Below are 24,136 nucleotides of genomic sequence, written 5' to 3' on the forward strand. Positions count from 1 at the left end.
AATGCCCTGAACATCATTGGAAAGTCAGACAAACAAGAGGATTTACATTTGAATACACAGGGTCACACTGACAGACAAGTGCTGCATATGGATCACTTTAGTTCGTCTGCATCAGAAGCAGGTCTCCACTTTGAGGTGTTAAAATCTGAAGCTGAAAGCTCCCTGTTTTAAATTGACAACATACTGTTGTAAAGTGCCTTCTTCCCTATTCAGTTGAACAGAGATAAAGTTTGATGGAAATAGTTTATGAACCAGGTAATAATAGCAGTAATATCTACTAAAGGGCAGTCAGTAGAGTGCAGATCTCCCCCAGGTGTCTCCCCTATCAAAGAATGACAGGTTTAATATCACTATATCGTGACTCCCTTAGTCAAGATTATAGAAAAGAAAGAAAAACAATTATTTATTTATGCTTAACTTTAGTGGATCATAATGTATCGGCTATGGAATTAACCATGCCAGTTCAACATGAGCTCCCATAAAAGTCACAATGTGGCATCAACAGACTAGTTGAGGCTCTATGTCTCAATTTAAACGCTGTCCTTGCATCGCCATGTCGTGTGAACACAGTGTGTGAATCTCGAGGTAGTGTTGTCTCAAATCCCACACTGCTGCTGTGCCCTGACCAGAATTGACAATCTCCACTGTAAGCTAGCTAGCTAACTATCAGCTAACAGAGGCTAGCTAGATAGCTAACGTTATCGTTTATAATATTTATTGACTGCCCAATTCACCCAATACAATTAATGGTGGCTTCTAATTCGACACTAGTGTAGAAGTACGAGTATCAAATATAGAAATACACAGATGTATAACTTTGATCTGAATGTTGCGGTGTTCACCGGAGCAACTGAAGTCGTGGCTGGTCCGACAACTTCCACTATAGCCAAGATGGCGGTTGTTGATTGTGAGTTTAGCAGACAACACTTGACTTTTTGAACGTCATGAGTCATTTGACATACTTCACATTCAAAGAAGTCCGAGAATTGAGACTCAGCTATTTTATAGCCAAGCTGGTTGCTGGAAATGCCTTTAAACAGAAGCAGTTGTTGATCCCATGAGGTCTGTACCGGACCTTTAAGAGGAATCAGGACTCATTAATGGTACAACAAAAATAGGATATTTGAAACCTGTTATAATAGATAGATATGTTTGCTGTTAGGTCCAATAGAATGTGAGATTGGGTGTAGACAGACACAAGTTTTACAGCTCGTGGCCATAATAATCAGTGTTTAGGATGCTTCACGTCACTTTGCTTTTCTCTCAGCCAACATCATTTCTTTTCAAAATAACATCCTAAGCCAATTATAGCCAAATAGAAAACTATGATGACATATAATACAAAACTCAACATTGTGTCAATAATATCTCAGTTTCTCATATCATTTTAATCCATAGCATATTTAAAATGACCTGCATCACATCTTTTCTGAGGTGGATGGATCTTCTGTTCTGAAAGTATAAATGAATGTAGTCATATCGCACTCTGCTTGTTTTAAAGCACTGGAGATAAATGATGTTTGATACATCAGCGTCCCTCTGCATCTCATCAGCTAATTTACTAAAACAAAACCTGTGACTCCACTTTAGTTTGGTGGCGTTTGAAACTTGTGAAGTACACTGAGTTTGATAATATCATTACATCGACCATTTGTCTTGGTGTTTGCAGCAGATTCAGCGCCAGCGGCCAGCAATGTGATTTGTTATTCCTCTGGTTTTCTGATGATGGAGTTGGAGGGTCTCTGAGGGGCATTTGTCAGGTTATTTTCTTTTTCCATTCATATTTACACTTATAATCATTCTTGACATGACATGAACTTATTGAAGGACATCAACACTTCCCACAGTGACTCTGAGCCTCAGTCAGGTGCAAGTAGAGGGGCCAAAAGAGGGTTTTTATTTACACGACAATCATGAAATATGAATACATCTGAATAGCTAGAGGGTAACTGTAATGAACCCCAATGGAACAGGGGAAACAATCGGGTAATAACGACAGGTGCATACTTTCTCTACATAGTTTAATTGTGTCTTCCTCCTGGAGCCTGGAGTAAATCCTGACTGCAGCAGTGCAAGAAGAAGCCTCTGAGCAGCTTCTCACAAATCTGATGGGACCGCGCTTCCTTTGTGAAATCATTCCTCTGTATCCAAAAAGCACCAGGCTGTGAAATGGATCAGAATAATTGTAGTTTCCACATGGTTGAGAACCTTTAAACACGTGTTGCCGATGCCGTTATACATCCCAGGGAAGGTGGACTGATCTTTGTTTTGATGTTTTTTTCAACTCCAATTTGTAGAAATTAGTCGTGTACAGGTTATCAGCCTTCGTATCAATATCCCGCCTCGTTTCTTGGCCATTTATCTTGTTATGTGTTTGTATTTCTATTATTGTTTTCCGTTTTCAGCTAATGTTGTCCTTTTTTTTTATCCTGTATAATCTGTGTTGAGGTGTTTTTTTTTTCCTTTTTTGTTTTTGTTGCAAATGAAGAAAGTGACGAATGATTTTTTCCTCTGAATGATTATTAATCAACTCCTCCTGAATTATTGATGTGCTTAATAATGAAATAAATTATTTCCAACACCGTACAATTTGAATTTCTGTGTGATTTTTCAGCTGCAACAACTAAAGAAAGCCCTGACATTCACATTCTTTAAAGGGGAAATTTTAATAAGAATTCATGCTGTATTATTAGTGATTGTCTGCGCATTGAATTGTCTTTCTGCTCGGTGCAGCCTTGCTGGAGCTCCATCTGTCTGCTCCGGAGGACGGCTGACATATGAGCCACTTTTCACCGCAGTTTCTCCTTGTTAAAGTGTCCTACTGACTCCGTAAAAAAGTGGACACGAAACCATCTGTGAAAGGGCGCCTAGCGTAGCTCCACGCACGCTGTAGTTGTAGGAGGATGATAATTTAGTATCATCCTTCTATCCACCCACTAAACAATGATGTTATGCCTTCAGGAGCTGGACTCCAATGCAATCGTTAAAGGTGACTTGTCGTTTTATGCTGCGCTCACTTCAGAGTGATAGTCTCTCCTCAAAAACCTTCAAAGTGAAGATGCCCTGAAGAGCTAAATTCAACAAGTTTTAAACCAGAATGTCCAAAAATGTCGATGCAAGCATCAATAAATTACCCCAGTCTGCATTTTATTTCACACATATATAGATATATTTTTACCATTTCCTTTTAACTTTTTTATATATTTTTTGTAATGTTATCATGAATGTATGCAGTGGTGGAAAAGTACTCCGATCGTATATTTACGTAAAAAATCTTTAAAAATTCAATTTCACGTAAACATGAGTCAGCAAAATATACATGAATTAATGAAAATAAGTACCCATTATGCGGAATGGCACATACAGTGGGGCAAAAAAGTATTTAGTCAGCCACCAATTGTGCAAGTTCTCCCACTTAAAAAGATGAGAGGCCTGTAATTTTCATCGTACACCAACTATGAGAGACAGAATGGGGGGAAATAATCCAGGAAATCACATTGTAGGATTTTTAATGAATTAATTGGTAAATTCCTCGGTAAAATAAGTATTTGGTCACCTACAAACAAACAAGATTTCTGGCTCTCACAGACCTGTAACTTCTTCTTTAAGAGCCTCCTCTGTCCTCCACTCGTTAACTGTATTAATGGCACCTGTTTGAACTCGTTATCAGTATAAAAGACACCTGTCCACAACCTCAAACAGTCACACTCCAAACTTCACTATGGCCAAGACCAAAGAGCTGTCAAAGGACACCAGAAACAAAATTGTAGACCTGCACCAAGCTGGGAAGACTGAATCTGCAATAGGTAAGCAGCTTGGTGTGAAGAAATCAACTGTGGGAGCAATTATTAGAAAATGGAAGACATACAAAACCACTGATAATCTCCCTCAATCTGGGGCTCCACGCAAGATCTCACCCCGTGGGGTCAAAATGATCACAAGAACGGTGAGCAAAAATCCCAGAACCACACGGGGGTACCTAGTCAATGACCTGCAGAGAGCTGGGACCAAAGTAACAAAGGCTACCATCAGTAACACACTACACCGCCAGGGACTCAAATCCTGCAGTGCCAGACGTGTCCCCCTGCTTAAGCCAGTACATGTCCTGGGGCCTCATTTATAAAGGGATATACGCTCAGAAAATGGCGTATGCCAGTTTCTACGCAATGTTTGCGATTTATAAAATACTAACTTGACGGGAAAACGTGCGGTCCTCCACGCAAACTATGCGTACGTACTAGCACAACAACGGGAGAGACGAGAAACTGCGACACCGTTAGCAGAAGGAAGAATGGAGAGAAATATGTGGAAATAATACCATTAAAAAAATGTTACCTCATTTATCATATATGAAGAATTCATTTTCAAACATTGATTAAAGCCAATCTTAAAATGATTAAACAAACGCCTGTTTGAGACTCCTCAGTGCACACAAACACATCACTTGGAGAAATAAATAAATACGGATATGTTATTTAAAACCACCTCGAATATGTTGTGTTAATGTTATGAAATGTTTTCTCATAAATTATGCGGTTTTGCATTTCTATAGGTTGTACGAGCATGGTTTTATACACTACCATGTTTAATCATGTTTTATGCCGTTTGCTAAGACTTGATAAGTCGCTCGTAAAACACAGGAGGTACGGAAACTAAGAACACCATATGTGGTAAATTGTACAGCTAATATAACACAACACATTAGTTGTATTTCCTTTAACTGGTGGATATAGAGTTGCTGGGGGGGGGGGGGGTTGAGACGCAAAGGCTGCAGTGGAGACGCTGCGCACAGCTGATCGACAGCTGGGACACAAACCACCAAATACGAAAACATAATTCAGATCCAGTCGTCATGATCCACTCCGGAGGGATTCCCCGATCATTTCTTACAGTCTCTCATCAAGGGGGGGTCTCCTGTCCCCGGTACAAACACACTGCCTGAGGAAGGCTATGTGTATTTTTTTTGTCATGAACCTTTTTCAGACCACTTATTTATTTATTTTGGTGACGATCCGACCTCCATGCTGCTACAAACTGCATCCACCAAACAATATGATTTATCTCGACCTCCCCAAAATAACCCACATCTGACACGGTGTGAGATGTATTTTTTAGCTGTTCTGTCGTCATTTCCTGCGATCTTCTTCATAAAGTCAGTCAAAATGAATGAATGAATGGGCGTTTCTTTGACTATTTATAGGCAAATATGGGCGTTACGTGAAGCCCGCAAAAGCTGCACCGTATTTCGAGTCGGTTGTGATTTATAAAGGGAAACCGGCGTAGGAAGTGCTGTACGCACTTTCCTCGCCGGTACGCAATGTTTGGTGAATCGGAAAATTTCGGAAAATTTCTGTACCTATTTTTTGGATTTCTACTACGTAAGCAACCTTCCCACGTGAATCCTACGCACGGCGTTATACATGAGGCCCCAGGCCCGTCTGAAGTTTGCTAGAGAGCATTTAGATCAGGGCTCTCCAACACGTCGATCGCGAGCTACCGGTAGCTCGCGGGCAGCTTTTCAGTAGCTCGCCGCTCGATTATCGATTATAGCGTAGTAAGGTTGCTTCTTGATTTTTCGGCCGCGGCTCGACAATAACGTTTTTTTATTTTAGAATTGTTTCTGTCACACGAATATCAAATTGGTCCGTGACGCAGTGATCACGGAACAGACGTGACAGCGGCACGGCACACCACACACGGACCAGTCTGCTTTCTCCAGCAACACCAGTCCAGAACCAACAGCAGAATGACCCGCTCTGAATCAGACCCTGTCGCTGCGGCTCAGGGGAGTGGCTGATTGATTGATTGATTGAAAAGTTTATTAACAGCTTGTATATTGGGTACAGTACAGTACAGCTCAAAACATACAATTGTTACGGGGATGCAGACCAGAGAAAGACTTTCGTCTTGTTTACATCAGGGTCCCCCATTTCCAATTCATCATATCATTTAAGACATATAAGACATATTTGACATACAGATGGCTTATTTACAATTTACATACAGGTGGTTTTTTACATACAGATTGCTTATTTACAATTTTCATTTTAGATTTCGTTCTAATACATCCTAACCGGACATTTAAGACATACCAAGTCTACAGATGTACAGTTAGTAACAGAGTCTAAAATGCGAGTATATACATAGATGGGGGGGGGGGGGGGGAAGCTGTCCATTGAACGACAGGTTGAGATTTGTACCATTACCGGGGCCAGTTTTGCAATGCTCTCCCCCGAAGGTGCTCTTTAAGAGAGGTTTGGAAGGTAAGTATAGTTTTACTTTCCTTTACAGTTGTGGGAAGAGCGTTCCACCTTGATGTGGCATAATTGCGAAACGTGTATTCCCCCTTTTTTGTGCCAAATCTGGGTTTCACATGATTTGTGGAGCTCCCTCTGGTGTTATGATCATGGTATTCCTTGACCTTTGGGAAGAATTTTGACATGTACATGGGTACCATAGAGGTGTAGTGGATCTTGTAGACCAGGCCCATTGCAAGTAGCTGTACTCTGTCGTCTACTCTAAGCCATCCTAGGTTGTCAAAGTGGGCAGAGGTGAGGTGGGTTCTAGATGAAAGGTCAAGCAGTAGTCTGACCAGTTTATTTTGCGATGTTTGAAGTTTTATTTTTAGCGCCTTGGAGGTGCTATGGTACCATGACGTGCAAGCATAGTCATAGTACCCTTGAATGAGTGCTCCTGCCAGAGTTTTCAGGGTGTTTTTGTTTACCAGAGAGGAGATCCGGTATAGGAATCTAGTTCTTTGATTGACTTTTTTTATTACATTGGATGCCATTTTGTCACAGGAGAGGTTTGCCTCAAGAATAGATCCTAGGTATGTAATTTCCTTCTTACTTGTGACAATAATGTCACCCACTGCAACTGAGAAGTCGTCGGCTATATACAGGACCGCCCTGTATAGCCATTTCAGAGACCTTAAATACAGGACCGTCCTGTATATAGCCATTTCAGAGACCTTATATACAGGACCGTCCTGTATATAGCCATTTCAGGGCTTCTGTGCAGGACCGTCCTGTATATAGCCATTTCATAGAGCTGTGTACAGGACGGTCCTGTATATAGCCATTTGGCGTTGTGTACAGGACCGTCCTGTATATAGCCATTTGGCGTTGTGTACAGGACCGTCCTGTATATAGCCTCGGCCGCGGCTCAGAGACACACAGGGAGGGATTTGTGTTTTTTGAAAAACCCTAGTTATCGTCATGTCAGGTTTTTGGTGGATTTAATCAAGTCTTGGATTGCAGAGTATGAATGTCCTCTTGCTATTTTCAGTTGATAAATACTGTACTTGTGTAAAGTTTGTGAAGGCAGGAGGAAAGCTTCCGCGATCACCGTCTCCTCTCCGTTCCTCCAAACCCCGCCCCCTCCCTGAAAATAATGAGTGACATGCTGATAGTGACCCGATAGAAACTTTATTATTCACTTAATCACTGATTGAGATATGATGAACATAACTTAGTCTCATACATTCATGGAATTTATGTAACAGTAACAGAGAATGTGAGTGTTCACCCACATGCAGTATTTTGTTGTTATAATGCTGTTGTAAATACTCCTGTCAAGTCATGTGTGTGATGCCACATTCAGGACATTCAGTATCCTTTTTTTTTAACAGAAGACCGTTGCTAGAAGCTGCAGCTAGACTGCAGAGTATTAGTTTTTTGTTTTTGAGGATGGAACAATTTCACACACAGATATAGGGAGGCTAGACCTATACAGTTGATTTATTATGGTTTATAATTTCATGTCAAGACGAAGAAGAAGATGAAAAAGATGGCTGAACTGTTCAGTGTTAATCCTGTGGAGATGGAGATGGAGGTTATAAATCTCCAAAATCATGTTCAGTTTAAGTCTCAGCAAAACTCTCAACATTTCTGGAGCCTTGTAGACCCAGAAAACTATAAGAACATCACCAAGCAGCACTGAAAATGTCTGCTTTATTTGGTTCTGTTCTACAGACCTTTGTGAAGCAGCTTTTTCTGACATGAATGTCATGAAATCTAAATACAGAACAAGACTGACTGATCAACATTCAAATGACTCTATTAGAGTGAACCTAAGTGGGTACACTCCAGCATACACCTCTATGGTGGACTCTATGCAGCGCCATTCATCTCACTAACTGTAAAAAAGAGTGAATGCACTTATTTGACCATAAGTGCATAAGATGCTTGTAAGGTGGTGATTAAGGACATTTATGTGAATTTTCAGTGACTTACTTACTATGTGGGCCATAATAATATGTGAGACATTTTCGTTTTCTTGGACCTTGATGTGAAGTTAAGATTTGTGATAAGCTTTAGGTATTGCAATTTCACACGTGTACAAAAGTATAGCTTAATTCAACTGATGAGTGCTATATGAATAAATGTAAGCGATGTGATGCCAGTAGTTCTTGGCCACTTTCATTTTTTCAAAGTAGCTCTCAGATGAAGAAAGGTTGGAGACCCCTGATTTAGATGATCCAGAAGAGGATTGGGAGAATGTCATATGGTCAGATGAAACCAAAATAGAACTTTTTGGTAAAAACTCAACTAGATGTGTTTGGAGGAGAAAGAATGCTGAGTTGCATCCAAAGAACACCATACCTACTGTGAAACATGGGGGTGGAAACATCATGCTTTGGGGCTGTTTTTCTGCAAAGGGACCAGGACGACTGATCCGTGTAAAGGAAAGAATGAATGGGGCCATGTATCGTGAGATTTTTAGTGACAACCTCCTTCCATCAGCAAGGGCATTGAAGATGAAACATGGCTGGGTCTTTCAGCATGACAATGGGGGGTACCTTGGACAGGTTTTTATATAAATGGATCAGGACAAAAAGTGAGCGAATCTTTTTTCCTGAAACTTTCAGAATCTATTTACGTAGAGGGGACACATGCTGATGTAGACAAGACGTGAACAAGTGGATTTGCATAATAGGTGACCTTTAAGATTATACCTTAGTACAGTACTTACTTGAGTGACGGTACATCCTTCATCGTCCTGGGTCTGCCCCAGGGCCTTCTCACAGTGTGACCTGATCAGAAAGCGGACCCCCTCTCCTCCTCTCTTCCTGCTGCAGCCATGTGTCACAGACAGACTTCCCTCTCCACAGAGGGTCCGGGCAGAACCCTGCCTCCTGCGGGGTCTGTCGCTCTGCTGGAACCAAAAGTCACTCGGCTCGTAGTTGTGCTTCTGCAACCAAAGAGGCTGCGATCACCACTCAGCACATCCAAGAGTTTGTTGCAACCAGCGCAGATTTAGTTTGTTTTCTGGTACCAGATACACCTGTACATTTCTCTACAACACGGTGGTTGTTTTGCACACTTGATTGCTATCACTTAAGTCTAATGCTGCTTTCCAGAAAACTGAGAACTTCAAAACCAGAAGTACCAAAAAAAGGCAAGTTGAGCGCCACTCAAAGGTGGACTTGATCAATTGGGGCAAATCCATGAATTAGAAAAAATAACCGTCTAATCTGACACAATTAAAGCTCAACGTTCTACAAAAGACAATGTTAAAAGTATGGGCATGTATTTAGGTCAAATAATACAAAGCATTAAGTAAAAGCTGTTCTGCAGATAAAAGGCTACAGTAAACCCATACTAATGTTGCTATTGCAATTGTTTGCTAACAGGTTGCCATAGGAACTTAATAGACAACGATACTCCTTTTTAATTCAGCACTCCCAAGTGACCAAACTCCTCCCACTCAGGTGTTTACTAAACAATCAAGGTCCTCCTTGAAAATACTGAAAAGAAAAGCAAATAGATTTTTCCTCTCGTGAAACAAAACAGAATGGGTGACACTTCCTGTCTTGGTGCGATAAATCTGTTGGTTTGCAACAATCTTATGAGCTTTATGAGCACATACATCATGTCATCATAAATCAGTAATACAGTTTGCACCTTCTCAGCATGCGAAACATATCTGAAGCATGTTGATGTATGTGTCTTCCTCAGTGAGGAGGACGAATGGCCGCCCGTCCAGCAGAAACTAGAGTAGAGCAGCTGGAGGACTACATTTGAGCCTTTTGAGTTGAAGCTGTCCGTGTGAAAGCGAGCTCACCTCAGCTGCACCGCGCAGCTCTTTTGATGCTCCAGCAGTTGTCTGCTAAGTGGCAGATGGCAGCGAGCCAAAGAGGTTATTGCAAGTTTAGAGCTGGCTGGCTCTGAAAACACAGCCACTGCAGGAGCTATTGATCGACGCGCGGCTCTCTCGGTGGCGCAGACCCCCCCATCTCACTCTCTGCTCCAAGCTGCTGAGAGGAGTCCAGCTCACTAAAGCTCTGCTCGGTTGTTAAGAAGCCTGGAAGGGAACACTTGCTGTTTGCATGAAATGACTACTGGCTTGACTTTACGAGGCAGTAAAGCTGCTTGTTAACCCCATTAGATTGTGTCCTTAATGTTAGAGGTCATTCGGAAAGGTAAATGGACTGCATTTATATAGTGCTACAGGTCATTGCGACCCGTCAAAGGGCTTGTGCGTGTACAAGTCACCATTCACACACATTCACACAGAGGCAGAGGCTGCCATGAACCAAGGAAACTAACATTCCCCCCAACATGCACACACTGCTGGCCATCTGGAGCAGTTTGGCATTAAGTTTCTTGCCCAAAAACACATTGTCATGTTGATGCAGAGGCTGGGTATCAAACCATCGACTTTCCAATCGGTTGACGGCCACTATTCACCCTGAGCTCCATATTCTGTATTTTGTTGTCATTATATGTGCAGACTTCTCTCTGGCCCTAACATAATGGCTCCTGAATAATATACCAGTGTGTCTCTTGGAGAAGTTTGAGGTGAGAAACTCCACTCTCAGCAATCCCATTGACATTCAAATTTCCAGTGTTGAAAAGTGCGTGAACAAACTTGCCAGGAGTTTTGCGACAATAGAAAACACCTTTCTGTGCTCATATTGCTGGCAGACTCACGGAGAAACAGACATCTGGTGCAGGGAGTTTGGGTCACACTGAGTCAAAAAAATAATTAATTATACATCAACAGCGGGGAAAAGTTTTCATTATTAGTAATTCAGCAGGCGGCAGTGTGAGAGGAGACGATTTAAATCCACAGATCCAGCTGCAGGTCGTCATGAGGGAATGTTTGCTCAGTCATCCACTCATCGACCACTTTTGGGCAACCAGCAGGAGGTCAATAGAACTTGTTCTCCTCTTATACAAAGTATTTCATCCTTTTAAATCACAGTGAAGGTTGTTTGTGATACACACTATAAAGTTCTATCATTCAAACGTGATGTTTCTGTAGGTAGGAGGTTTCTTATCAACTATAGTATGGTTGATACAGTAATACATTTATATGTAATAGTCCTACTGAATAGAAAATAGCCTGCACTTAGCTGTAATCATTAAATCACTGCCCATCAACCAACAACTTCCTGCAGCATCCTCTGCACCTGTGTGGTTGGAGTCTCTATCATTCACATTAAAGGTCATGATGACTGGAAACTGTTTTCAAACACATGGTCCTAATCTGTGGATGAAGTCATGGAGATGCATTAGCTGTAACGAGATTACATCGCACTTTAAGGACTTCTCGTCCATCTTGTTAATCCTCTCACAGTTATCATAAGCAGATAAACACTGTGTGTGTAAATCGGTAGGTAGACCTTGTGTTGGGATTTGGAAAAACGGATTAATTGTTTAAATATATGTTGTAATCCCTTAAAAGCCAGACATCCTCTGGTTCCAGCTTCTAATGATTTAAAATCTGTTTTTTTCTCTGTTTTGTAGATTAATTTTGGGTATGTTTAAGCCCAATAGAAAATATATTTAAAGACTTCACCTTTATTCAGACATTGCATTTTCTCATTGAATAGACTAAATGATTCATCTTCAAAGTCATTATTAGATTAATCCATTATCAAAATAAACACTATTTGAAGCACAGCTGATCGTCTGACAGCAGCCAGATCAGTGCATGCGCTGCATCGTCCAATCAGTGAGCGATACACAGTAAGGGGGCGGGGCGAGTGTCTGAGGATTTCACTCCTCCATTATCACTCCTCGATCCTCGATCCTCCGGCACAAATAAGGCCACTGGGACGCTACTCAAGATGGCGCAGACAAATCAACTTCAAGGATTGTAGCCTTTGCAGACCATTTACATGCACTAAAACCTATATAACACACTACAGGGAAGGTAAACCCCAAAAAGCATAATAGGGCCTCTTTAAGTTCATACAAGTCCACTGACACCAACCACATAGATGATGTTTTTAAAAGCAAACAGCATCAGGGTATCAGTGTCTTGTGGTTGTGATTCGGCACGTAAAGCCAAAAGCTATACATTCACAATGTAATCCACAAATAACCTTTTTTAGGCTTTCATTGTGCATTCAGTCATAACACTGTGGCTCCTGCTGAGGAAAACCTTCTGTACCCTACGAAGCAGGATCTGGCACTAATGGCTTAGAAGCTCACACCTAGGTAATGAACGGAAAGGCCCAGTGTTGGCTTTCAAAAGCCACTGGAGCTTTTCCAGACACAACTGTTCCTGGCAGCTGCACAGACAAATGGATATGTGTCTAATGAAAGGCTTTTAGGGGGTATTGATTTCGTTTTTCTTTCCACAAGTTTGGACCGGCAGTTTTGTCCTTGACATACATTCGGACAAGTATGCAGATGGGAGAAAACAACCTGCCTTTTGTCTTTCTCTCAGCAGCACGACAATTATTCTTTCTGTGTGAGCAGAAACCAAATTAGATCATTTAGCTTGGCCGATTGAAACAAGCCAATGTAATGCATGATATGTGCGTGTGAGTCTTTAATGTTTGCTCAGCAGCACAACTAGTATTCTCTCTATGTGAGCGGCTTCCAAATGAGATCATTAAGAACATTATTACGCGCGTTAATGAGCTATCTGTCTCGCGTAGCACCAAACACTTTTTTAAATCTCCCTTCCTCCGTCAGCTGCACTCTTCTGTCCACGTACATCACTCATCCAAATATCTGCAGAGTCATCAGTTGAGCTGAAACCCTCCCTCAGACTCCTCACAGTGAGGAACCTAAAAATGCGACTCAGCGCTTTCTTACTTTGTGTGACCAGCGCTGGGGGCTGTCATTACACTAATGCAGCTCTGCTATCCAACAAAGCATCAGCCACTGGGACGAAAGAGAAAAGACAGCACAAGATCTTAAGATAATACACTGCCCTACATTACAACCTGACATGTCTTTGCTTTTTACAAATGTGCAATTACTCATCATTATGAGCTGCGTCTGAAACAGCAGGACCTGTTCATATGGAAATATTTCACGAGCTATCTTTGGAGGCACAGTTCATACACTTACAGATACTCCCTGACAATGGCATTTCAAAGCAGTTTTGATATTGCATAAGTGCTCCATTTTCAAAAAGAAGTTTACATGTGAACAGAAAGGTCAACAGGTCGATCGTCATGAAAAGATGCACTATGCAAGGCTCTAACCCCTCTAACGCCCATCAGAAGTAAACACTGACGCATATCTTCACCCTTGTGAATACTGCCTGTTCAATGCGTCTATTGTATTGTTTTATATTTTCTACGGTGGCCGACAGGTGTAAAAGCATTTCACGGTCCAAAACATTTCGATTAGGAGAAGCGCGTTGCAGGTTCAGAACTGATGCAACTATATAAACCCAACTGTGCCAAAACACATTTTTCTCCAACTTGACTACACATTTGCATAATTTACAAACCATTTACCATCTTAACTCAACATGCACTGCATCAACCAAACGTTGCAAATGCTGGGACACTTATAATGCTGTTGCCGCTGTTTTTGTCAAGTTGGTTTATATTTGCATCGTTTCTGAAACCGCAGGAAATGTGTTGGGCCGTTGTAACAGGTTTGTATATAAATAAACTCTATATTAATATATATTGTTCTCTACTGGATGATTAGACGCTGTTGATTTTGAAAACTCAGGGTATAATATAACTACCTGAGGTATACTATAAGCTATTATGTTGAATTGCCTCATCAAGATTCTCTCTGGTAGGCAGTGATTCATTGTACAGTATATATCTAGGGCTTTTATTGTGAAAGGGAGATCGCTAGCCGAAGGTAGACAGAATGCATTTGTATAGTTAGGCTTACAGGGAAACAGAAACGATGGTGTCATTATTCTTCAAATGGGATGAGGCATATTCTGAGTATTGAATAGTTTTGCTTGAGTTTCACCATTCTTAATGTCTGCAAACTGCAGAGAACCAACTGTTCCCAATGTCCCGAACAAATCAAACCCCATAGAGCACTGGGTTCCAAACTGTGTGTCCAGTCTGTTGTGATGCAGTAAAGTCTATGCTAACAAAAGCCATAATGGACATAAGTAAAGGTTTTAGTGCTGTGCAATGTTACAGGGTCCTAATAGGAGCAAGAAGACTGCCCAGTCTTCATTAAATCACTCTGTTGCTGTGTGCTTAAAACAACCTCCTTGCGTTGTCAATGCGATTGATTTGAGCTGTCAACAAATGTTAGTCTGGGCATCTGTGTGTGCCTCTCAAGGAGATCATCAGACATGTATCTACCTCCTGAGATGATGTTTGTGCACAGTTTGGCTTCTATGCATATATTCTGGACATCATTTCAATGATTCTATATGTAAACAGAGCTTGTGCATCCTGGACATCTCTCCCTCTGCTTAGCTTAGCCGACAATCAACTGGAAAATGGAAAAAGGGAAGCCACCTTCTCTCCAATACCTCCCCACGCAAACAAAGCCAGTGCTAAAGTCCCAGTGATTTAATATGGCGATCACAGCACCATCGCAGACTGGGTTTCCATATACCACCACCGTCTATATTTCAGATTTATTTATACCACATGAAGTCTCTGCAAGATCCAATTCAGAGGCAGCCAAGCAAAACCAAAGTTGCCTCATCTTCTCACCATATTATTTCGGCTTCAGTTACTGAATGTCGGACCGCTTTCCGTGAGTAAAGAATATGTAATATAAGCAACATCGCTTCAATGCACCAGCTCCTTTCACACACAAAAAAACACTTTTGTTTCAAGGTGTTAAGAAATAAGACAGAAAACATTCTCTTGTACTTTTGTCTAAAGGTGAATCTGTTTTCCACACAGATTAAGAAAGGAAGAGCTTCCTCATTAGTGGTGATACTGCTGACCTGTAATGTGCTGCAGGTGGAGGACTTGCTGCTGGCAAGGGCAACACCTTATCTGTTCGAAAGGCTTCCAACCCGTAGTCTTGCTTTTCTGTTTTCTGAAAAAGCTCTTACCATTAGCTTTCTTTGGCAGCACCTCCATGAAACTTTTAGGACATCAGCTCTCTTTTGCTCCTTGTCGGTTGCTGGCTGGATCTCGGGATATGGCTGTGTATTTGTATGGCATGGAGTGGAGAGGAGGAGGGGTTTTTCTCCCTGCATTCAGCTCTGGCACTTGAAGCCCTATTTAAGTAGAACGAGAGAGTGGTTTTGAAAAAGGATAAGAGGAAGATTATTACACCGATGGAGAACTTATTAAAGTGTCTCCCTCCAAGTGCCCCTGACCAGAAATGTGGCTGTGGAAAGCCTTTTCATAAGGGCTTTAATTTGAGTGAAAAGGGACCATAATGATGAAATAGCTTCCTTCTGTCACTCTTAGCTTTTAAGTGAAATGAATAACAGAGAGGCTGAGTGTGTTTTGATGGTCCCCGGAGGGTGCACGCCGAGAGCGGATGTGGTTATTTGTGTGCGGATGGAGTTCATCAATTATTTGAAGTCATATCAAACAATATGGGAAGCTGTGCTGCACATCTTCAATCTCTTACATTGAAAAAGGTGCAAGACGACCTTCAGTCTGAAAAGACCCCCAAAATGAAGGGTTTTGTATCATTACCCCTCATGCTACTTAAATGCAAATGAGGTGCTTTCAGCTTCCAACTCCTAATCTTTCCCACATAATCATTATCATTAATCCCATTCATTTTACCTGCTACCTGGCTTTTTCACACAACAAGACCTTTTGTTAAGCTTCTTGTACTTTAGTGCAGTGATAATCACATTGGAGATCATGCTTTCTGTGACCATTAGTCCACTAACAGACAATTATTTTTGATAATCTTTATGTTAAAGTAAATCAAAAATGACAGAAAATAACATCTTCTCAAATGTTGAAATTTCCTTTTTTGTGTTGGGACAAAAAGAACACGACATGGATTTTTTTTTTTAATGGGATTTTTCACTATTATCTGACATTTTGTCAATGTCTGAATAAATTACCCTGATGATGTCATAGTGATGTCATCGGGGTTGCTTCAGCTTTGGCTTGGAGACACAACAGAAAAGGAGGTTCTCGTCAAATGTGTCCCTGTTGCATTTCGGGAAAGGAAGAGCCACTGCTCAACCAACATTTGGGACTGTTGGCATCTGCTACCTTGATTTTGAAGGATCTTTTTATTTTAAAACTTTGTTTTACTTCCCCAGCTTTTTGAAGCAAATTATTAAATGTGTGGGTGACCTTTTGTTGTTCCTCAATATTATCGCATAATGATGATGTGTTCAAGGTATCTTCTCAATTCATGGCTCTAGATTATGATAACATAGAAAGTGTAAATGGTTCACCTACGAAAAGTTGAATGAACTAAGCTATATTTGCAGCAGCTTCATGACGTCAGTTGAGGTTAAATACACTTTTTATTCACAAGTAAAAATGTTTAACAGCAAACATTCAAAACACAAACTCTGCTTTTGTCATACTAGCAAGCTGTTGCGTTTATGGGCCTGCACTGTCTGGGCCTGTCACTTTGATGAGTAGTTAATATTCTCACTGCTGATGTACAATACCAGGCAGATGTAAGAAAATATTAGAATGAGAAGGAATCAGGTGAATTCAATCCACTGCTGTAGTCCTCCTTTGTAACTTACTGCTTTTTGTTGTTGTGTGAGTTGGAAGAAGAACAAGAAGAATGGGATTGTTTAAGCACTAAGTCATTGATTGTCACAGCAGAGGAAAAGGAGAAAGCTGCTCCAGGGCGGCTATGTGTTGCATGCCTCAACGGGGAAAATGTCCTCGTATGCGGGCGGGAGTTCGCTGGGGAGTGGGTATGAGAAAGGGAAGCAATGGTTGAGCTCCGGGTCTGATGGCGAGTATCCCGGCAGCTCTATTGACGGATGCCCCCCGCACTGCACTTCTGCACCTGTCTCGTCCAACACGTTAAAAACACCCAGATTGATGTAAGACACCGGCTGGAAATCCGCCGAGGAGCAGTCCCGCTCCTCGCTGAAGATGATCGCCTCGGCTCGCTGCCTCTGTCGGCTCCTAGTAAACTGTGCTGAGTTGTACCTTTTGATAGCCACCAAGTTGATGAGCCCCAGGATGCACTCCAGGGTGCTGAGAACAGTGGAGATGACCAAACTCCGCTGGTAATCCCTTAGCTGCTCGCAGGCAGAGCTCTCTTCCAAAGAGTGGAAGCAGTAGTGGGTGTATTTCCTCTCCACCAGAGAAGCAGTGTCCCCGTCCACCACAGCGCCCGAGAAGGCGGTGAGCACCCCCAACAAGAAGACCACAACCCCGAGGAGGAAGAAATTCCTGCAGCCGGGCTTCTCCATGCAAAAGAGCAACGCGGAGCCCAGCAGCACCTGGCCGACCCCCACCAGGAGCCCGGAGTAGAAAGCCCCGGCCGCGGCGCCGAGGTGGAAATGCGCCCTCACCGTAGATCCCAAAGAGACGCATCTTAATCCAACCACAACTTCGCTCAGGGCGCACACGAAGAGGAGGGTGCTGGTGAACACGGTGCACAGTCCTTTCCCACTCAACTTCATTATATTCCACCTCTGCCGCTCCAGAGCCCTCTTCCCCCTTCTTCATCCTCCCTCGTCTCCTCTGGAAGCACTCTCACATCGGGACATCATCTGCCGGTGACTCCTCCGGTTCAGCGCGGGCGATCCTCGCCACTGTGGCGTCTCTCTCGCATCCCCGCTCTTTAAAGGAATATATTAATAACTAATGCCTCTTTTTTGCACTTATCGATAATCCATGCAAACGCAATGATCACTTTACCCCTCACCGCCTATCAGACTCCTGTTGAGGAAAAGTTTTCCATTTTTCCCCTCCTCTTGAGGAGCTAGTCTGCAGTCCGCAAAGTCGTCGGGTTGAATGCTGCTGGGTGGTGTTTTAGTGGCGGAGGAGGAGGCGGCTGCTCGGTTTGGAGATGCTCAAGGGTCCTGTGGACCAATGACCGATGACCCACTGGCCTTTTAAATCCCTGCAGCACTCCTTCATGGACTTTACATGTGTCTCATGTGCCCCGTGGTGACTTTGTAGCGACGTTGTGGTAAAGGAAAAGGTGGGTTAACTACTTGTGGTTGGTGCCTGGGAAAACAAACACGAGCAGGAGCAGAAATCATTGGCTTTCAGGAGCATAGTCTCTCCACACCCCCTTACAGCACCAAGCCTTGTCATAAAACCAGTTTGGGAGCAGCAACTCAATGAATTGTGCTTAACTGCATTCCTGAAAATAAAAAGCTGGGAGATGAGTTTTTGTTAATTTCTACGATTATATAACTCTACTCTGATAAAAAAAAAAAAAGCTATACATGTCTTTACGTTATCCTTGCTTAGTGTTCTCTCAAGGTTGCTGTTTTTCAGGTGGATCTTTCTGGAAATCCTCACCAGAGGCATTAATAATGGATCTGCTCGGTGCGCTGTCCGTGGTGTTGAAACATCCAGATGGCAGCTGACTCTCAGCCAGACCCACAGAGAAAACACGTAGGAGAAACTACACTTCTCACGTTTGATTTAGCACGGATAATGACACTGTTGTGGAGGTGGGGACGGTTTTTTTGTTAAAGGGAAAAATGATGGAGATTGTGAGGGCAACAGACCATCGGAGAGAAAATAAGAAGAAGCAGATTTAGATTACGGTTTAGAAATTCCATTTAGTACCAAAACAAATAAGGACAATGTGAGTCATCCAAAGTTGATGCTGTAATGCTAACAGAAGCTGACTCACAGTCTAAAAGTAAATATGTGAATAGATAGAGGTGCATGACGTCAGATAAAGTCAGATTAAACTTTGAGCTAAATGCTAACCTCAGCATCAGGGGCGGACTGGGACTAAAAATCAGCCCGGTACTCTCGACCGTCCCACTTCGGTACCGCCGGCCCACCTCGGTACCGCAAGTAAATGTAAATAGCCTACCGCTAGTAAATTGTTACGTCACATGCTGAGTTAGTTTTGTTTGTTTGAATGCAACAGTTGCTATGTAGCACCAAAGTCTGAGGCTGTTTGGAGAGTCAGTTATCAGACATGTGGTCATAAACAAATGAAAACTCAGGTTAGGGAAACATTTCAGAAACACAAATCAAACTCATGGTGGCACAAAGTCACTAAATGCATTAAGAAACATCTCCTGGGGCCTCATTTATAAAGGGATATACGCTCAAAAGATGGCGTACGCCAGTTTCTACGCAATGTTTGCGATTTATAAAATACTAACTTGACGGGAAAACGTGCGGTCCTCCCATAGACTGTATATATAAACAAACTCTAACCCATGCGTACGCACATAAGCACAACAACGGGAGAGACGAGAAACTGCGACACCGTTGGCAGAAGGAAGAATGGAGAGAAATATGTGGAAATAATACCATAAACAAAATGTTACCTCTCATTTATCATATATGAAGAATTCATTTTCAAACATTGATTAAAGCCAATCTTAAAATGATTAAACAAACGCCTGTTTGAGACTCCTCAGTGCACTCAAAAACATAACTTGGAGAAATAAATAAATACGGATATGTTATTTAAAACCACCTCGAATATGTTGTGTTAATGTTATGAAATGTTTTCTCAAATGATGCGGTAAGCAGGAGGACAGAATTACGTCTAAAGTGACGCCGTTTTGCATTTCTATAGGTTGTAGATACGAGCATGGTTTTATATACTATCATGTTTAATCGTGTTTTATGCCGTTTGCCAAGACTTGATAAGTCGCTCGTAAAACACAGGAGGTATGGAAGCTAAGAACACCATATGTGGTAAATTGTACAGCTAATATAACACCACACATTAGTTGTATTTCCTTTAACTGGTGGATATAGAGTTGCTGCGGTGGAGACGCTGCAGTGGAGACGCTGCGCACAGCTGATCGACAGCTGGAACACAAACCACCAAATACAAAAACATAATTTAGATCCAGTCGTCATGACTCCACTCTGGAGGGATTCCCCGTTCACTTCTTACAGTCTCTCATCAAGGGGGGTCTCCTGTCCCCGGTACAAACACACTGCCTGAGGAAGGCTATGTGTATTGTTTTTGTCATTAACCTTTTTCGGACCACTTATTTATTTATTTTGGTGACGATCCGACCTCCATGCTGCTACTCTGGTTCAAACTGCATCCACCAAACAATATGATTTATCTCGACCTCCCCAAAATAACCAGAATCTGACACGGTGTGAGATGTATTTTTTAGCTGTTCTGTCGTCATTTCCTGCTATCTTCTTCATAAAGTCAGTCAGAATGAATGAATCATAGACTGTATATATAAATGAATGAATGAATGGGCGTTTCTTTGACTATTTATAGGCAAATATGGGCGTTACGTGAAGCCCGCAAAAGCTGCACCCCTTTTCGAGTCGGTTGTGATTTATAAAGGGAAACCGGCGTAGGAAGTGCTGTACGCACTTTCCTCGCCGGTGCGCAATGTTTGGTGAATCGGAAAATGTCGGAACATTTCTGTACCTATTTTTTGGATTTATACTACGTAAGCAACCTTCCCACGTGAATCCGCACGGCGTTATAAATGAGGCCCCTGGACTTTACATATCTGCAGAAAACGTTGCTATACTTTCTAAAAACGTAAATGTCTTATGCAAAGGCTACTTGTAGCCTAAGTAAAGTATAACAAATAAAAGATTACATATTTTCAAGAAAAAACCTAAATGAAATGCATTTGTTTAACAGACAACAAATGCAAATGCACTATGACCCTCTCCAAAAATCATAAACTCTGTGATATTTGATTTGAATAGGTCATATTTGACTTTATGAGAAATTATATTGAAACAAAATCATATAGAGCATTTATGAATATTTATGAGTGATGATTATTGTTAAAGGATAAACCCAAAAGCAGATTCTTACACATTATAAGCATACAATACATTATAGACATGGGAATTATAGTTCTACCAACATTTCATGGCAATCCATCCTGTAGTTATTGAGAGGTTACCATGGTGTAGCAGCTGAAAGAAAAATCACTTTTCCAAACTTCAGACGCAACCATGTGAGAAAAAGTTCAAGGGTATAAAAATGATCCCATGGTGTGACCCTGCTGCCAAGTTGCTGCAGGTTGTTGGATTTGATTTGTTTCCAATTCATTTGGCCTGAATGTGAAAACCTTCAGAGGACAGGCATGACTTTTTGAATTAATGAACCAAACATTTGATGGGTTAGAGAATTACACCAGGGAAAACCCTCGCCCAGCCATTCATCACAATGAGCCACCTCATTGACTGTACCAGTACAGCTGCCAGTGTGTGTGTGTGTGTGTGTGTGTGTGTGTGTGTGTGTGTGTGTGTGTGTGTGTGTGTGTGTGTGTGTGTGTGTGTGTGTGTGTGTGTGTGTGTGTGTGTGTGTGTGTGTGTGTGTGTGTGTGTGTGTGTGTGTGTGAGTGTGTGATGTGTGTGTGTGTGTGTGTGTGTGTGTGTGTGTGTGTGTGTGTGTGTGTGTGTGTGTGTGTGTGTGTGTGTGTGGTGTGTGTGTGTGTGTGTGTGTGTGTGTGTGTGTGTGTGTGTGTGTGTGTGTGTGTGTGTGAGCAGGACTCTAATTAGGTAATTGCTATTTGCATAGGTTTGCAGATAAGAGAAGGTGCAGTGAGTGATGTTTTGATGATCAGCTGATTGCTTGATTGATTGGCAGTGGGTGTGTGTCACTCCAACAGCAGCGCTGAGGATGTCAACACCATCACAAACAACGATGAGACGGACTGAAAGTCATCACCTCACCGCAAGAAAAAAAGCACCTACTTTTGCTATAGTATTGTTTAATGTCCACACTTTGCTTATCAACAGATTCTAACTCATTTCCACATTTGTTGTTCCATAACGTGGGCGTTTCAGAGCCTTTAGAGACTGTAACTGTGATTAAGAGCTATACAAATAGACTTGGCCCCGGCCAGCTCAGAAAATGGCTTCAGTTCACTCAGTTAAAGCAATCACCGGTATACGCAGCATGTATTTTAATCTGAGGGAAAACTAGTGAATTCAATTGTCCGGCAAATTTGATGAGGCAGAAGTTGTCAACAGCGTATGTCTTTCATTAGGGCACGAGGAGGGGTCTGCTCACCTCCATAACACAGACAATTGCCCTGTCATGGTCACAAACCTGGAAGAAGCTGCTACTGAAGAGGAAAGTCATTCCTGACCTAAGTGGTAAAAATGCTACGGATGCAAACACACACACACACACACACACACACACACACACACACACACATACACACACACACACACACACACACACACGGATGCAACAGCAATGTGAAGAAAACATGAACAGCCCTATTCCTCACATTGTGTAAAATCACCTTTCCCCTTCAAGACCAGCATTTTAACAAATCATGAGAAGTCACTGTGTGTGTGGGATTGTGCATGTGTGTGTTTAGGGCTTCAGCTGTGCCAGGAGTGAGCATGCATTTCTACAGCAGCAGTTACAACAGCGGTGACAGGTCTGTAAAAACCTGCGTTAGCCTATAAATATTAATGAATCTAAAGCAGTCTCTCGCCCCTGTTGTTGGCTGGTGCTTGGATGGACTCAAACTATGTTTATTTTAGAACTGTATGTAATCAATAGAGAGGCAGAGGGGCTGTCCGTCCAGGGTGGGACAAAGAACAGGGCCTGTCCAATAGAGAGGATGCGAGGCAGCTGAACAAAGGAGAAAGGTGGTCAGGTGGAGTATTATTGAATAGCTGTGTCAGTCAATCATTTGATATGAACAATGTATCAATGGAAATGTGAAACTTGAAATGTGTTGCTGGTTGTGACAATCAGAAAATCATCACTTAGCTCTGCAGTTTTTGCTCTGAGGAGCATTTTAGTCTCTTTTAATTGTTTTGGTTTCTAGCCCTTGACTTCTGCTCTCATTCACCTCATCTGCAGACACACCAGGTTGCTGTATTCAGAATCACCAACTGTAGGCTACCTGGCTTTTATTTTAGATGGACCCTTAAAGGTCACATGTTATGCTTTTCCGGTTATTATCCGTCCCCTTGTGTGTTATGAAGGTTTTTATGCATGTAAACGGTGTGCAGAGTCAAAATCCTCAAAGTACACCCTGTAGGGAGTAAAACTCTAACACAACTCTACCTCCCCAAAACGCCTCGTTGGTGAAACGTCATCATCCATTTGATTCTTCCGGGTACATCATGATGTCATGTCGTACCCGGAACGAAATGGACCAATCCGTGGAGCCGCTACGTTACGTCCGCGGAGCCGTTACGTTAAGCCCCCGCTGATTGGTCCAAATTGACCAATCCACGGACTTCCTCACACACTCAGTGCAGGCAGCTCTGCTGATCTCTCCTCCCTGGCTGATAACAGACAGTTGGGATCGCAGCGAAATTCTCTCTGCAGACCCATTCTCTCTGCAGACCCATTCTCTCTGCAGACCCATTCTCACAGCGTTTATCAACCTTGTTCTTACTCAATATTAAGCCACACTTATTGTTTTTACTTCGGCTGTGACTTTGTGTGTGCTCAGGGTGAGTTTGGCTGTGTTTCGCTGTGTATCGCTAAACAAGGAAATCACACCTCCACGGAGCTCAGCGCGATTCACAACGTCCCGACTGGTCCCGACCAATCGGAGCACACTGGGCTCACAGGGAGGGGGGGTGGGGGGGGGGGGGGGGGGCAAGAGCTGCAACGAGCCGTTTAGTGGAGAGTGAATACTGCTGAATACACATACTTTACAGAGATGCTGTATGAGAAACCAATGTGAGTTTGGAAAATTGCACAGTATAAATCTATTCTAGTAGACCTCAACAATGGAATTATGATCAGTGGAAATGGCCATGACATGTGACCTTTAACTAAATAGTTAGTTCCAGACAAAAGGGGGGACTCTTATCTAGAAAGTTTACTTTTTATATAAAACGTTTTTTCTAATCTGAAAATGTTCCTTT

At 42.2% G+C, this 24,136-nt stretch overlaps 1 protein-coding gene across 1 annotated transcript; it reads right to left on the reverse strand.

Moving 5' to 3' along the window:
• Positions 1 to 16,619: 16,619 nt before the first annotated feature.
• On the reverse strand, positions 16,620 to 18,419 carry LOC117534710 (transmembrane protein 271-like). Its single transcript, XM_034198948.1, has one exon. It carries the CDS (start codon positions 17,764 to 17,766, stop codon positions 16,981 to 16,983), a length of 786 nt encoding a protein of 261 aa, XP_034054839.1. The 5' UTR covers positions 17,767 to 18,419; the 3' UTR covers positions 16,620 to 16,980.
• Between the last annotated feature and the right edge of the window lie 5,717 nt (positions 18,420 to 24,136).

This window comes from Gymnodraco acuticeps, unplaced genomic scaffold (assembly GCF_902827175.1).
Source record: "Gymnodraco acuticeps unplaced genomic scaffold, fGymAcu1.1, whole genome shotgun sequence".
Lineage (NCBI taxonomy): Eukaryota > Metazoa > Chordata > Actinopteri > Perciformes > Bathydraconidae > Gymnodraco > Gymnodraco acuticeps.

Bases quoted from the DNA above. Each gene is read 5' to 3' on its own strand.
- LOC117534710 (XM_034198948.1), bottom strand. From the start codon at position 17,766: ATGAAGTTGAGTGGGAAAGGACTGTGCACCGTGTTCACCAGCACCCTC.